Genomic DNA, 17185 nt, shown 5'->3' with positions numbered 1-17185 from the left:
AGTGGAAAGCTAGAGATGTGAACAGAATGACGAATGCCTAAAATAATCTCTGTGAAAAATGAGAGGACCAGAAAAAAATGAAGTTTAGCACAACTGCGTGGGTCCATTTGAGGTTGATATCAATAAACTTATAGTGCTTGTTCCTGCCTATGGGATTTTATCCAGTGGTGCTCAGCTGGACAAATGAGGAGTGAGATTTCTGTCAGGCAGGGTTTCAGAAAAAAAGCAGCTGGGGAAGAATTAGAGAACACCGGCAAGAGAAAGGTTTAAGACTGATACCATGATAAAGAGAGAAAATAAATTTAAAGATTGGTAAACAAATATATAGATGGGAAATGCTGTTAAATATAAGTTGGAAGCAGATGATTAAGACACACAGAAATATAGGAAGTTATATGTTCAGCGACCAGCCTGAACTGGTAACTTCACAAGTGAATCAGTCTGGGTGACAAGGAGCAGAATGTGACTATGAGACTAAGTTCTCAAGATAAGAGACAATCACTAAAGATGAGAAGATGAATAAAATGCAAGGCCATGGTTGTGGGTGAACCACAGAAGTAACCAAGGCCAGGAGCTAAGGTGAAATGGATGACTAAATCTATAGCAAGGGATTCACTTAAGAAAGGAGAATGTCCCAGTTGTCTGAAAATGAGAAAGGTTATAAGGTGAGGTATCTAGAGAGCATCAATGCCCAAAGAAATGGGGTTTTGTGAGTGTGCAAATGCCAAGATCTGAAACTATAAAGATCTAAGAGAACATCAGCACCTGGCCCTGGTCCATCTCTGCTAGTTCTGGAAGCTTCACAACCTTAGCTAGCACATAACCCTCACCTTTGCTCAGGCCGTTAAAAGAACTTTAGTTGCAAATTTTGGGGGTTCAATTATGGCATATGTATAAATCATAATTAATTTTAGACTCCTCTCCTTTAAGACAATTACTATATGGGGTATAAACTCCTAGATCGGAGAGCAATTCCTAAGGAGATATGAACACACATATACACACATTACATACGTGTTTATATACAGGTATGTAAATTTTCTTTAACTATAAACACCATAAGACCAAGTATAAACTGAAGTTCAGCACAGGAAGGTATATATTCTACCAACACTTTTCTTTTCACCTGAAAAATTTCCCCTTAAATAAAATGATTACTTTTATATTTTGAAAAAAAATCTACTTCACTTACTATTAGCAACTAAAACAGATTAAAGCATAACACTGGAAAATAGGAAAAATAGCATCTTCTCTGAAAATGAACCAAACTCAATGACTGTGTGGAACTTTGAGGTTAAGGCTAAAGAGAGTAGACAAGTCTATTTTTATATCATTCCTATGCATTCTTCTCTGCCTTAAAACTCAACATCAACTTATATGGGAAGACTCCAAGCCCCAAATCTGACTCAGATGTCCTTCTTATATTTTCCACAGCACCTGGTTCTTACATCTGTCAGAAAACATATCCTATGTGCTGTAAGCAGCCACTACTTGCCTTCCACAGCAGTAGGAAAATTTTAAGGTTTTCCATAATCTTAGTACCTAGTACTCTGCTTATTATATAGGTTTGCAATTAATGTTTGTTGAAAGGAGCAAAAGAGGACATTAAATAGACTAAAACAAAAGAAGTTAAAAAAACAACCTTTCAAACATAAAGGGACACACAAAATTCCCAGTCATCAGCCCTTTCTAACAGAAAGTTACTATATAATAGTAAATGGCTTAACAGCAAATCTCAATCTCCTTTTATAATAATAATTTTAAAAATTACACAGGAAAAATAAAGACTAAGAGAGGATTTCAACCGTTGCCAGTTTTTTTATATATCTAGAATGGAACTGATTTTGACTGCCAGAATTAATGTTTTCATTTCAATCTCCTAACTTATTCACGCAAAGAAATAAGAGGCTAAAAATAGTAAACCTGGTATTGTAATTGCATGTCTCACCTTTTTGTATGGGTATCTTACTTGCTTAAATTGGGGAGTCTAACTGCTCACAAAAAAATTCATATTTTTATTGTTAAGCTGCAACATACATGGTTTAATACAACAAAAAAACATTTAATCAAGTGAAAAGTAATAAACTGAACAATAAACAAATAAACATTCAAAACAAAACATTTTCCATTGGAAACATGTTAAGATGAATACAAGGTTTCATTACCATCTTACTGCAATTTTCTTATGTGTTACTAGCCTACATACTTCATGTTTTCTGTAGTCATGCAGATGTAAATGGAAATCTGAATGATTAAATAAATGAAAAGTCTGCTTACTGGAGAGAATCATTTCACAAGGCAGCCAAACTGGATTCAGAGAACAAAACTATTCAAGAAATTCTCCGTATACCTAGGTTCATTTTAGAATCCATGAACCTTAAGCTGGTCTTCCTTGACAATGCCAACCTCACCTTTCCCCGCACTCACTTAAGACCTAGAGCTCCTTGAAAATCTGGAGCTTCTTATCTCTGTACACCCAGTAACCTTTAGTAGATGCACTGAAAATGTTTGCAGAATGAACTAATGTTAAAATACCAATGGACTATGCATATTTAAAATAATTAGCTCAAGACAAAGGAAAAGTGACTTTAAAAACTGGTAAGTATTTAATAAATTATCACTTCTCCAATTGAAATTAATGATTATTATAAACCTATAAATAAAATACCTCATCTGAAACGATGATATGTATGCAACATATATGCAAAGTTTTCTCAAAGATTTTAAGAAAGAGCATAAAAGGAGCTTCCATTTCTTGATCTGGGTGGTAGTTAACCAGGTGTGTTTATTTATGAAAAGTCAATTAAAATTTCTTCTATATGTTACAGAAACATTTTTAAGCAGGAAAACAAGAGGCTTCAAACCAGGAAATGTTAATGGGAGAGTTCCGCAGGGAGGCTGGTATCTGGCATGGAGAGGTGGGTCTCAGAGTCACATCGAAGGGGAAGGGAGCAGGACAGAAGGAGGGCAGTGAACAGACACTCACTTTTTTTACTCGATATATTTCTCAACTGTTTGACATTAAAAAAAAACTCAAAACTTTACATCATAGAGTGTTTTGGTAAAGTTATCAGCTTAATAGACTTTTCTTATTCATAATGAGATGCCTTTCCCTCCCAAGCCTATTGCTTCTACACATCAGTAGTTAAGTACTTTAGATTTATAGAATTTCATAGATAAAAGATATCCTGGAGATAATCTATTGCCTTTTCTTATTTTTGAGATAGATCATTAAGGCCTAGAGGTGTTAAATGATTTGTCCAGGATTCTAGAGCTGGCAGAGCTAGAGCTAGAATCTAGGCTTTTGAGTTCATACATAGTTCATTCTTTTCTTAATTTTAAGTTCCTATCTCCCAAGAAATCTATTCTGTGGAAACCATAAAGCCATAAATTAGAAGTTAATATTATTATTTGTTGACAAGGATGTTAAAAGAACTTTAGTTGTAAATTTTATGGGTTCAACTATGGCACATGTATAAATCACAATTAATTTGGGACTACTCTCCTTTAAGGCAATTACTACAATTATTCCTTAAATACACATTTAAAAAATCATTTGACAAAATAACATCAAATCTTAATGTTTTCTACAAAATGTAAAAAAATTACTCAAAGATAAAATCAAATAGGCTCATTTCAAACAGCAGCTGTGTAAACTGAAAGGCATTTACTTTAGATATAATTTCTAAGCATCGTTTAAATCTTTTGTTTCTCACACCATGTAAACTGAGAAGAGAGTGGCAACCTATGTGTCAAAATAAATCTTTAATAAATGAAGTGATCTCCTGCCTGTGGGGAGTCAGAGCAGCTAAGGAAATTGGAAATGGGATATAGTAACAATTTGCTTAGTTAGTTCGGGGTCAACGGTTCAAATCAGAATTAGTTTACATTGGTTTGCAGTTTAGTAAATGAAAAGAAATGGTTTGGGAAGGTAAGAATTCACTCAGAATTCTCACAAGTTGGAGAAAATAAAAAAACTTCAGAAAACAAGTTAATATTCCCTGAAATATAAAAATGTGAATAATATGTACCATTAATAAAATACCTCATTTTCATACAAATAAAATTAACTAGATTACTCACATATGACTAAAAATGAGACTCATGACTCAAGGTAATATTGCAGGACTTTTCTCAATAACTATAACTAGGTTTCTAAACAAGGAAGTTATCTTGAACACTTTTTGCTTCTTAGTTACCAGTTCTCATAAGAGAAAAAGATTTCACCATTTCCTCATGAAACTTAACAGCTTTATCAAGCACAGACTCATTAATGCCCTATATAGTATCGTTAACATTTTTCTTTAAAATGAAAGAAGCATGCTGAAAAAACTCTGAAATAGCAAAACAGTTGCACATTGCTTAGTAACAAAGTCTGGGCCAAAATTCTGACCTGCTGTAAAGAGATTTCATAAACAGGGAATAAATAGCACTATGAAAACACTAAGTAGCATACCTAAGCTCGTGTACATAATACCGCTCAAAATATGCAATAGACTATGTTACTGACACTTATAAACAAACTCTAAACTTGAAACCTAAGCTCATGTACATAATATAGCCCCAAATATGCAATAGACTATGTTATTGACACTTATAAACAAACTCTAAACTTGAAAGATGAACCCTGTTTTTCAGTGTTAGCATCTAGATATTATTCCCAAAAAAACTAAAGATGTGGGGAAAAAATGGTAGAGGATCCCAGAAATTCACTAAAATTGGCATTTCAGGAAGAGTGACGTCTTTTTCAAAGGTCAAAAATTATATTCTGTTAAATTTCTAAAACAGTTTCAACTCCTATCTGCCATGAACTAGTAGATTATATGAACAAAAGCAGAATTAACTTTGTAATTTAGGGCTTTAACATCTTGAATGTTTTTGTAGGGTATAATTACGAAATCAATGCAATAACTGTGATACCTGTGATATGAAGACTACTACATGTCATGCCAGAAAAGTTTTGGTTTTTATAATTCTCTCTCCCAGTTATAGATCTACTGCATTATATTAGGAAAAAATAGTATTTGATTGGTGTAAGGCAGTTGATATGAATTAAGGGCTGTAAATGAAAATATGGTAACTCAATGTACTACTCTGGCCTCTAGGTCAAAAATGCCAAGATTTTCTGAGTAGCCCAAAACTGGATGAAGAAATAGATAGATAGATGCTGCCACCATGTGGTGAAAGAAAAAAATTAAGACCGCTTTGAAAAGACAAAGTCAATACTGAAAATTCTTGGTGGAAAGTTTTATTTTCCTAATCCCCAGTCTCAAAACTCAAGAGACATAGCTAATAAATAGTTACTTAGTTTTCCTTAGTAAACCACTATGGAGTTGTGATAACAGAGAAAGTAGAATGGAATAAACACTGCTAAGAGTCCCTTAAAATAGAGTCAAGAGGCTATTAAGAAAGTGTAGCCTATGCACTCTTCTGCCTCAGTTCCCAGAGTTGCTATTAAGTTGCTAAAGCTGTTGCTGAACTCGGCTCAAAAAATCTTGGAGCCCTAAACATCCTGGAGCACCTGCTGCTGGAACATGTGCTGCGTGGACACATATGGACTTTCTTTCCTTCTTTGTAGTTTTTGCCTCCCTCATTTGCATATTGGAACTAACCAATCTGTTAACCTAGCCAGCAATCTTTTAATATTAAATATTAATATTTACTGTTTACTATTTACTATATACTTATATAAAAATTCTTTGCTGATTTGGCTTTTAATTTAAAAATATTCACTTTATAGAGCATTAGAGATCTTACTTCTTGGTATATATCATCAGTTCGGCTCAAATAAACTTATGAAAAATAAAATAAAAATATTCAGTTTATTTTTTTCTCAATGTTGGGCGAGTTGACCTGTACTAGGTCCTTGACAGAGCACAAGAACCAAACTTTATGGGTGGCTTTAATGTAAAAGTAATTCTATCATGTCAATCATAGTCTCTGAATTTCCAAGATCTTTTATTAAGTAGATAAGAGATTGCTTAATTCTTTTTTTTCTAATTGTGATTCAATTCTGTTTATATTGTTATTAAATTTAGGAAATAGTTTAAGACAGAGGATTGTATTTCAGCTAAGAAGTGACAAACTTTTAAGAAACAAATCTGCATATGGAAGGAGTCTGTGATGGTTAATTTTATATATTAACATTATTTCAGATGTTTCTGTGAGGTTTTTTTTTTTAGATGACATCAACATTTAAATCTCCATGATGTGGAGAGTAATCTGCTTTACTCAGAGTGCACTGACTCAATCAGCTGAAGGCCTTACTAGAATAAAGGCTGACCTCCCCTAGGCAAGAAGGAATGCTGACAGCAAACTATTTTTGGATTTAAACTATAACTCTTTCCTGAATCACCAGCCTGCCAATCTAACTCATCAGATTCTGCACTTGTCAAGCCTCCATAATCATGTCAGCCAATTCCTTAAAATAAATCTGTCTATATGTATATAGTATCCTGTTGGTTGTTTCTCTGGGAACGCTGACTAATACAGGTTCACAAACAAAACTGTTTCTAAGTTCAAGAGTTATCTGTGCATTAAAAACACTCAGGAACCCTATCTGTTAATTATCTTTTCTTTTCTATTAATAAAACACTAAAAAGTGTTAGCAAAGTTGAAACAAAGGAATGTTTGGGATACGATGCCAGTCCCTCGAGAGTAGAGAGACTTGCTTTATCACAGAATAAAAATATATCACATACTAATTAATAATTCTGGATTTTAAGCTCTTTTCTTTTTCTTTTTTAGCCCAAGGAAAGAGAAACCACTGTTAGAATCCCTAAATGTTAAAAGTGATTAAGAAAGAGGTGATTTGATATAAACAAGGATGGCAAACTCCTTCAGCCCTCCTCAAAAACAAGAAGTCCTTGAGGGATGCTGAGGCACTATGAGGTGTTGCAGAACCAAGTCTGATAACTTCCTGTCTTGTCCCTAATAAACCTTGTACTGCCACCACCACCACCATCCTGGGCATTTTACAGAAATAACAGAGATTAAATGATTTGCCCAAAGCAGCAAGATTAGTTAGTAGCCAAACTGAGGCCTTGTAATTTTGTCCTTTATTATTTTGACTATAGATGCAAGTTTTTTAAAAATTAAAAGCTATCTTTCTAAATGTGCAATTTATCTGCACGATGTGGCAGGTGAGCAGAAGGAAAAACACCCACAATACATAGAACCCTGTAGTAGTGTTCGTATAGGCACGTCTGCCTCTCTGGCATTGCTCCCGAGGGCTTCCTCACTCCTATGAGAGGAAGGAAGCTAAGTCTTTATTTTGCCTGTAATACTGGCTCTATATTAATGACACAAGTAGATTCTGTCCAGCACTAATAGTGCAGCAAATTATAGCACTGAAACATAAATTAAATTATAATTATTATCAGAACAATAGCTCTTTTGTAAAAGCTTGAAATAGGACTCAAAATTAATATTTACATGCAACTTTACTAAAAATCGCATTTTTCCTTTGAAACAGAAACATGGACAATTCAATGAAATGAATGGACGAACATTATTTTTTCCATTTGACAGAACCGGAAACAGTAGATGAGTTGTTCAAGGTCACACAGAAAATGAGAGTGTCAAGAGATCGTCCAAGATTCTAACTCTATTCAAATTTGAACTCTAGAAAGGCAGACATTATCTCTTGTGTTTACTGCTCCAGCATCCAGTGTAGCATCATGCACATTACTGGGGATGATGCTAGTATCAGGGCACATGCTCTGAACAAGTATTAGGAGAGCTAACTTATCTGATGTAGAGGCAAAGTGACTGATGAGTGGATAGTAACTCATTTCATATCACAAACAAGGCTAATCTGTATGAACTGAGAACAAAAAAGAGTCCAACAACAAAATGTTCAACTGTGGATTACAGGTCAATATCATGCATTTATTCTGTCAATCTTTAAGATGACTTTCCAATTTAACCTCCTTCCCACCACTTATGAAGACTCACAGCAGTCAGCATTCCCTAGTCCTATTTTTCTAACATGGACTTTTACATTTTTATCACAAATCTTGAGGATTTCCTTATAGAAAAATACGGCTCCTCTTGCCACTAGTGATCAAAATCATACAAACCTCTGTCAGTTGTTTCAGTTGGCTTTTGTTTTCACTTAATTCTTCTGCTAGGTTATTCTTTTTAACTTGTAGTTCACAGATTTCCTTTTTTAATGGATCCACTAGTTCGTAGAATCGAATCTTTAAAAAATAATAAGCAGTTTTAAAACCCAAATTACATTCGAAATTTGCTAATTTATAGGACTCTCCATTATCAGTAATAAAAGGAATAAAGGTAATAAAAGTGTTAAGAAGTTTCAGATTATATGCCTGTACAATAAAGATTTTATTTGTATAAAACTAAGACAAGACAGTCATTAATTGACCTGACTGATACTTTAAGTCTTAATGTTCCAATTCAGTTCTCTCAAGGCTCAGATTATCTATAACTCCCCACCTTTGACAGTCTTTCTTCTCTTCTATCAATATTCTTCTCTTCATCTCCCACTACTGCTCACTCAACATTATATGCTTGTTATTTCCTAAACACATCAAATGTTCAAGAGTTTTGCTGTTATTGTTCCCTTCGACATTAGATCACTGTCCTCAGGTCTGTGATCTAATGTCACCTTATGAGTCAAGCCCTCCCCGATTCCCCCAACCTGATTTAAAATAGCATCCCCATGTGGCAGCAGTCCCTGTTCGACTCTTGTACTTTTCTCCGCAGCATTTATGACATTCTACATATTTTACTTTCTATTTACTGTCTGTGTTGCTCCACTAGCATGAGGCCAGGAACTTCTGTCTGCTTTGATAAGCTTACATCCTAGGCTCTTGCTGAAGCTCTACTCACTGCTACCACTGCACTGGAAGAGACATTCAGGATGAATCAGGAGGCATCTTTCATATCACTAATTCCATTCAGTTCAGACCTCTCGTTCCTACTCATAATTCTCTTTGAGGAATTTGCCTGCATTAACCTAGTAAAGTGTTCCAACTGACAAGTACCTATAAAACCAAGAAGCCATGAGTAAAATAGGGTAATTAGGGGCTACTTATTATATAAGGTAATTAGGGACTACTTATTATATAGGGTAATTAGGGACTACTTATTATATGGGTAGACAGTCTGAAACACCTTGACATATTGCTGTATTACAAAAGTACCATATTTGTTGAGAGGCAAGCGCTAAGGTTGGTCTCAACATAATACATCTGTGTATAAATAGCTCGTTAGCACAATACCTCCTGAGAAAACAAAGGGTATGACAAGGAACACTAACAAGGCAGAGGGCAAACTGAAATAATGGGATACTTGATACCTGCTATGGATAAAACCTCAAGGACAGCACTTAAGATATTTAATTTGTTTTGGACAGCACATGTTGGGTAGAAAAATATTTGTTTAAATAAAAAGCTGGACAAAAAATAACACTCTATTTTGTAGGAAGTCATTAATCTGGAAACCTTATCCATGTGAGAACTAAGAGTAGCAATCACCACTCCAGCAAAATGATAGGTAATATTTATTATGTTTACTATGTCCTAAGGACTGAGCTACGCATTTAACAAACATAATCACAGTTAATCTTCATAATCACCTCAATTGAAAGGCGCTATTATTATTATGAACCCTTTCACAGATGAAAAATTCCAGCCTCTAAAGGTGAAATGGCATCTATATATCATCTTTTTTTTGTTGCTCGTTTGACCTATATATCATAATCCAGCAGTTCTCAAAGAGTGTTCTGGGGACCCTTCGCTCCTCACCCCACCACTCTGAGACCTTTCCAGGGAATTCATAAGATCAAAACTATTTCCCTAGTAATACTTAAATTTTTTGCCTGTTTTGTTCATTCTCTTACTCTTGTTTCCCAGTGGCTACATGACGTGTGATGAGATCATCCTTAACGGCTAATGGAACATGTGCTTAAGTATTCTTGTGTTTTAAAAATGTCTCCATTTTAATTTCTAATATGCTAAATATTAATAGATATAGCCCATAAAAACAAAAGCTCTCTGGGGACCACAGGGAGTTTTAGAGTGTAAAGGGATGCTGACACCAAAGGTCAATCCTATGTGTAGATGTGTGTAACCAACTCTATAGTGGAGATCCTGAACTAGACCCACATAGACCTCCCTCATTCGACCCCTTTGTAATCACACGAACTCCCCTCTCCTCTACTATCCCTAACCCCTGGCAACTCCCTATCTGTTGTTTATCTCTATAATGTTTCATGTTAAGAATGTTACAAACCACCAGTTTATGATAAAATAATTCATTTCTATAGTCTACGCAGCCATTAACTTTGGAGCTCTATTTATTCCTTGACTTCGGAGATCAGTGGTCAGGACCCTTTAAAATTTGGTGATCTGAACACCATCCGCCATCTTCAGATCAGGGCCATAAAATAATTGGGTACTTCAGAAGTTATGGCTATAACAACATAAATGACAAATTTTAGTCCGAAAACGTATGCAGTTTTTTAAAAAGCGATACAAGACACTTACAGATACATATTCAGGAATAGAAAGCTGATCTTCGGGAAAACTTTTGAGTTTCATATATTGCTCTTCTGTCAACTCAAAGTCACGCAGATTTCGACGAATATCTCCAGCTTTCTCTCTTAGCTGAAGATTTGTTTCTTCTAGTTGTTTCTGTCTCAATAAAATAGTTTCCATTTCTTGTTTCATTAGTTCTTGATATTTCCTGTTAGAAGAGAATTTGTGGCAAGCTTCAAAAAATTCTCAAGACTTAATTTTCTGAATCATCTTTTTATGGTAACATGAAACTAGAAAATGAAAAGCTTAAATGGTATATTGACTTTAGCTAAATGCTCATTTACTTAACCAGTTAAACATAAAATGACAATTCTATAATAATTACTAAATGTATAGCCACATAAATTATTAAATAGAGAATATTCTTAAAAAATAATTTCAAAAATTCAAATTATATAATATATTTCTTCTGCCTAAGGTTTAAGTCTTATACATCTGTTTTGGACCCTATTCATTAAAATAATTTCCATTTCTCTTTATCCAGGTACTACAAGTTATAACCGTTTAAAATGGCAACAGTGAACCACCATAAGGTATTCATTCAAACAATGAGGTAATGAAAACAGTAAACTGCACATCACTCTCAAAGAATACATGTTATAATAGACATTGTTATTGTCAGTTGCCTACCCAATGATTTTGAGCTGGAAGGGAACACTTGATTTTTCCCTTTCCTATATCACTCTCACCAACATCAAACATGCTGTTATTTCTCCTATCTTAAAACAAATGAACAAACAATAACGCAACTTTTGATCCCATTTCTCTAACCCCTTTGCTCCTCCTTGGAGGAAAACTTATCAAAAGTTGTCTATACTCACCGTCTCCAACGTTTTTCCTCTTAAACCTATGCCAATCAGGTTTTCACTCCCCTCTCTTCACTGAAATCTCAAGGTCACCAATGACATCCATATTGCTAATGATTAATTCTCAGTTCTTTTCATCTGTAACCAAATTACACTTGACACAACCGATCTCTCCTTCCTTATACACTTTATTTGCTTGGCTTCCAAGACAGCATACTCTCCATTTTTCTCCTATTTTACTGATGGTGCTTTCTCAGTCTTCTTTTCTAGTTTGTCTTAATGCTGGAGTACCTGGTCCTCTCTTCTGTTTATATTCACTGCCTTAGGGAATTTATCCAGTCTCATGACTTAAATGCTGTCTATATTCAAATGACTCCTAGATTGATATCTCTGGACCAGCCTTTTCATGTACCTCCACATGGACTTCTAATCAGACAATTCTAATTTAACATGTCCAAAATAAACTGCTATTCACTCACAAACCAATTCCACTGTGGTTTTTCACTTAGTTGACTTAGTGATTCCACCCTTTCACTTAGCAATTCCAACCTTTCATTTATTCAGGTCAAAGATGTTAGCATAATCTTTGGCTCTTTTTTTTCTCTTAAACCCCACATCTAATCTGTTAGGGCATCCTATCGGTTTTACCTTCAATATATTCAGAATCCAAGTACTTTTTACCCCTATCAGCTATCAAGAGGATTATCGCAATAGCCTAACTACCCTCTCAGCATCATTCACTAGGATAAATGTCTTAAGCATGAGAATAGCAGCCCTATTGAATGCAGTGGTTTTCAAAGTGTTATCCCCGAACCAATAGGAGCATCAGCATCACTTGCAAACCTGGCAGAAATGCAAATTTTCAGGACTCCAACACAAATCAAACCAGAGGAGGAGACCCAACAATCTTTTCTAATAAGACTTCCATGTGGTTCTGATGCATGCTAAAGTATGAGAGCCACTCATCTAATGTGACAGTGGCTAATAATTTGTTGAGACAATTTTTTAAAATATCAGTTAAATAGTAAGATCTTATAAAGGAAAAAGATATCTGCTTTGCACATTCACCTCTAAAATATAGAAACATTCACTTGCCAAATATTTACATGGGGTCCAGATATTTTTAAACATGGAGGTACTCTGTGTGTGTGTGTGTAAATCATTGTTCATAATTTCAATTTCTTTACAATGGAAGACCTTAAAACATGCTTGAAAAGAAATGTGAGAGGATACTTTTTACGAATTTGTTTAATTTTTGCCCAATCTCTAAATCTGTCTTGCTTATACTTAATTTGATTTTTAGTTACTTCTTTTTATTGAATCTTTCCAAAGAATTCATTAGTTTTCATAAAAATGATGTATCTTTTTTGTACTCATATTTGTTTATATAATTTTAATTAATTTATATAAATATAATAATTATAACTGGCATAGGTATAATGGAGAGTAAACACAATGGACTTTTGATAAGCACATGACCTAGAGAAGGCACTTTAGTTCAATGGGCCATGACAGTCTATCACTATGTTTTTCAAAGCAAATGAAGAAAGGTTAATCTAGACAGCAGTTAAGTGGTGGTCAGTTTATCAGGGAGCTCCCATTGTTGTTTATGCTTCATTTACATCGGCAATGTTTGCTAAAAGAATGTTGAATTTTGACTTTTTAAATTTTGTATACTATACCAACTAACCTATTTTTTTGTTAGTCTGGATGTAAAAATTGTTATCATCTTTGGTTTAAAATTTCTCTACTTTAATGCTCGCTTTGGCAGCACAGATACTAAAAATTCTCTATTTTAGCTTATAATTACATGCATGAAAAATAACGGCATTACTTTTAACTGCTAAATTGGTATTGTTCTTTTTAAAGACTTACCTGGTATCCTTTTGCTGAAAAGTCAATTGGTTGTCTAATCTCAATGTCAGGAGCTGCTTCTGGTGAAGTGCATCATTAAGTTTCTCCTCCAATTCTTCAATCTTAATAAAGAGGAAAAGGTAAATTATCTGGCCAATTTTCAAATTTATTATTAAAAAGCTCTTAAAAGAAATAGTCAAAAAATGGATAGAGGATTTTTGCAATGTAGTTTGTGTCCATAAACTACAAAGTCCGTTTATAAAATGGTTTTTAAACTGTAGTTTGAAACTGCTGCCTCATAAATGCTTTTTTTACCAGGCCGTCATTAAAAGTATTTTTTTCTCCTTAATCCCACTGGCAACTGAGATTTTATGCTGGTGTTTCACCTAGGTAATTATTTCTAGGCCAGACTCTGCATTTGTGCTTTAGATCCATATATCTGACTACATCTTCAATTGACTATTATAAAACATCCAAAATGAAACCAGTCATCAACTTTACCTAATCTTATATTCCTGGCATTACCTTAGTCTCCAAAGCAAAAAAAAATCTGAACCATATTTGATATATCTAGTTCTCTCTCACTGCTTAGTATGATCAAACACCATTTTGTTTTGTTGAGTTTACTTCATAAATAGCTCTCAAAACTGTAGCATCCTCTTTAATACCCATTGACAAGTCTTCAGGCAGATCTTTATTATTATAACAGTTTAATAACTGGATTATTATAACGGTTTTCTCACTGGTTTCCCCAACTCTAGTTTGTAAACTTGCAAACCAATCTTCCTTTATTTTACTTATAAAAAATGCTATCAAAAATTAATTTTCTGAGGTCTAAATCCTCCAGTGGATCCCATCTTCATAATAAATTTCAAACTTCGTGGCATAATATACTAGTTTTTCTTTAACTGACCCTTGCCAACCATTTCATTTGCTACTAACTTAAAAGGAAAACACTGTTCCAGCTAAAAGAAGGGCTTACTATTCCCTAAATATGCTGTGCTCTCTTAAGGCTCTATGAACTTGGATTTTGCTCTTAGTCTATTTAGACAATTCTTTATTCTCTGTCAACCCAAGCAATTCTTCTTACTATTTAAAATCAATTAATTTCACAGCCAGTCCTTAATATTTTGCCTCGTCAAATCCCCCCTTTCTACTGGATCATTCCTACCTTTAACTAAACATATTCTGTCTCCCACTAAAATAAGCAACAACGACACTCCCTTGACCACACACTCCTTGGCTGTAGTACCATTTCTCTGCTCACCACTGGAGCAAAACTTCAATGTGGTTTTTGTCCCATATTATTCCAGTAAAACTATTCTTGCCAGTTATAAATCACCTCCATAGTGCCGAGTCCAATAGTTATTTCTGCATATTTACCTACTTGACAGCATAATTTGACAGAATCAACTGCTCCATTCTCTTTTGGCTTCCATGATATTCCTCTTTGGTTTTCCTCCTAACTCAACAAACACACATTCACATGCACACCCACTCCCACACATCTAGTCATGGACTGTCTCTTAAATTCCAATTGACAATTCCATTTAGAACTAACAGGAATCTAAAGTTTAACATGTTCACAACAGAACTTATATTTTACTTCCCAGATCAGTTTACACCCAGCCTTTGATTTCTCAACAAATGGCTCCAGTTAATGAAGCCAAAAACGCAGGCATCGTACATAAGGAAATAGCCTAGTAACTGTCTACTGTTTCTACCTTATCTGCTCATAGTTTATTACTTCTATGATATTTTGAATGCAAAAATCAGGAAATGTAACTCTAATTGCCCAAAATCTGCCAATGGCTTCTCTAACTGCATATTTTAAAGTTAAGGGTTAAATAAACAATGGTGATGGCCCAAATCCGGTCTATGTCCTGTTTCTGTACAGCCCACAAGCTAAGAATGGGTTTTAAATGTGTAAAGAGCTAAAAAAAAAAAAAAAAAAAAAAGAGAAAAATATGTGATAAACAATATGTGGCCTGGAAAGTATAAAATATTTACTCTTTGGCCCTTCGCAAAAAATTCCTTATCTAAAATAGCCATTGCTAAGTGATGCTATGTCACATGACCTTGAAGATACTTTGTTTAATTGTTTTTTGATCAGGTCTCTCACTTGATGTCATCTCCATAAATAAGGGACTCTGTCATATTCATTGCTATATTACCAGAAATGTCTCAATAAATGCCTTAAATCGACAAATAATAACCACATTCCTTGTAATCACTATTTTACAGATCAAGAATACTGTTACCCCTAGGGCAGAAACTTCTTTATTCAGGTTTACAACCTTTGAAATTTCAACTTCTAAACAAGTCCCTTAACTCAAAGACAATCAAGCTGGGAAGACACACTCCTTCATTTCCCAAGCAATAAGGAACCACAGATTTCTAATGAGAGATCAAAAAAGAGTTTTGGCATTTAAAAACTGATGGGCAAGAAGAGAGAAGAAGAAAAGATTAAAGAAGTGGAGTTAAGGAAGGGGATGCAGACAGCAGGGCATGTAGATGGGGGGTAAGTGTAAAGCTAACAATTCTCTAATACCAGGATGCTTGGCCCAAGCAGCTACACTTCTGAGTTTTCTCAGTTAGCAAGCAGCCGAATAGGAAGTGGAAATTAATACTTTTAAAAGTCCCTTTGGAGCTATCTGTTCCTGCTCTTAGACACAGAGAAATCAAATCGACAGTGTCAAGACATTCATTGTAATAAACTATAATAAACTGTAATATTAGAAATAAACATCGGCATGGTATTGCTGCCATACTGGTGTAAAAAGATGTTAAAGAGATTCTCATATTTCCTAACTTAAAAAGGCCTTGATGAGTAGAAAGTTACTTGTCTCTTCCAAATTAAGTCTTCCCTTCTTTCCAACATAACTCTGTTATTATTAGTGACAACAATGTGTCCAATTAAAAACTTACATTTCCCAGCTTCCTACCCCTTGGCAGTGAGGATGGTCATGCCTTATATTTCTAGTTAATTGTGGTCACTAGCTTGAGCTTCTAAGAAAGCTCTTGAAAAGGGACTGACTCAGACATAATTCTAGAGGTAGATTGGCTATTTGTGATTCTTGAAGTGAGAAGCACACGCTAAAAACAGCTGTGTAGAAGGTTAAAAGGAGCCTGGGTTCCTAATGATATTAAGAAGTAACCATATCAGGTCTAAATTACCTATTTTCAGATTTCTGTTATATCAGAGAAAGAAAATTTTTATTTTGCTTAAGCTACAGTTTCCACATCTGTTACAAGGCAGCCACCATTTTCCAAGTCTCTGGTCTAACAGCTGAATTTAATTTCTGAAACACTGGACAGCAGGTTTGATCTTTTTTCCACATCAGAAATACCTGTTATATTCATGATACTTGACCATTCAGGCCTACTGAATGCTTCCAATGACAGGAAGCTCAGTAACTTAAAAGCAGGCCATTTAAATGTTAATAGCAGGAACAGGTTTATATTCAGCAGAAATCTACCTTTCTTGGGACTTTCCTGGTGCTATATATAGTCTAGTGAGGGAAATTTAGCTTTTGTATGCTAGAATGTGAGATTTTCATCCTTGTATCCCCAAGGCTCGATGCATTGGTAAACTTTGGAGAATGAATGAATGGCTAAAAGACCGGTCTTTCATCAGTCCCAGACTTGTACTTTCTCACCTTTTACCATCTCTGAAAGTGGAATGCATTTTACACAACACATAATGGTTTAACTCGGCAGTTTTTAACCTTAGCAATACATGTAATGATCCATCTCATAATCGAGGTGCCTTGCATTTGAAGAATTATGGAAGACTAATTCTTCTACATAGAATTATAATGTTTATTCCATATAATATTTCGTCATATATTTGACAATGAACATCTTGCTTCCAAGGAGTCTCAGACAAAGCAGAACAACCCTAGCCTTCATACAATAGATAAAAAAAACCTGTATTTCCAAAAACATTGAGAGAAACTTGGT

The 17185-nt window shown here is 34.6% G+C and overlaps 1 protein-coding gene across 5 annotated transcripts in view; it reads right to left on the bottom strand.

The window, feature by feature from the left end:
- The window catches only part of PIBF1 (progesterone immunomodulatory binding factor 1), a 149730-nt gene that overhangs the window by 128929 nt on the left and 3616 nt on the right, over positions 1-17185 (bottom strand). For all 5 annotated transcript variants that reach the window (XR_003046885.1, XM_025048173.1, XM_015590851.2 and 2 more), the window contains exons 3-5: positions 13244-13344; positions 10512-10710; positions 8082-8201 (exon numbers count right to left, since the gene is read on the bottom strand). Coding sequence is in view for 4 of the 5 variants with exons in the window: in XM_025048173.1 (XP_024903941.1) it covers positions 8082-8201; positions 10512-10710; positions 13244-13344 (420 nt within the window). In the remaining variant the exon portion in view is untranslated. The remainder of the gene's footprint in view (positions 1-8081; positions 8202-10511; positions 10711-13243; positions 13345-17185) is intronic.

Source organism: Pteropus alecto, unplaced genomic scaffold (genome assembly GCF_000325575.1).
Source record: "Pteropus alecto unplaced genomic scaffold, ASM32557v1 scaffold72, whole genome shotgun sequence".
NCBI lineage: Eukaryota > Metazoa > Chordata > Mammalia > Chiroptera > Pteropodidae > Pteropus > Pteropus alecto.
Note: the sequence above shows the minus strand (reverse complement) of the source record. Positions and strands in the feature narration are given on the sequence as shown.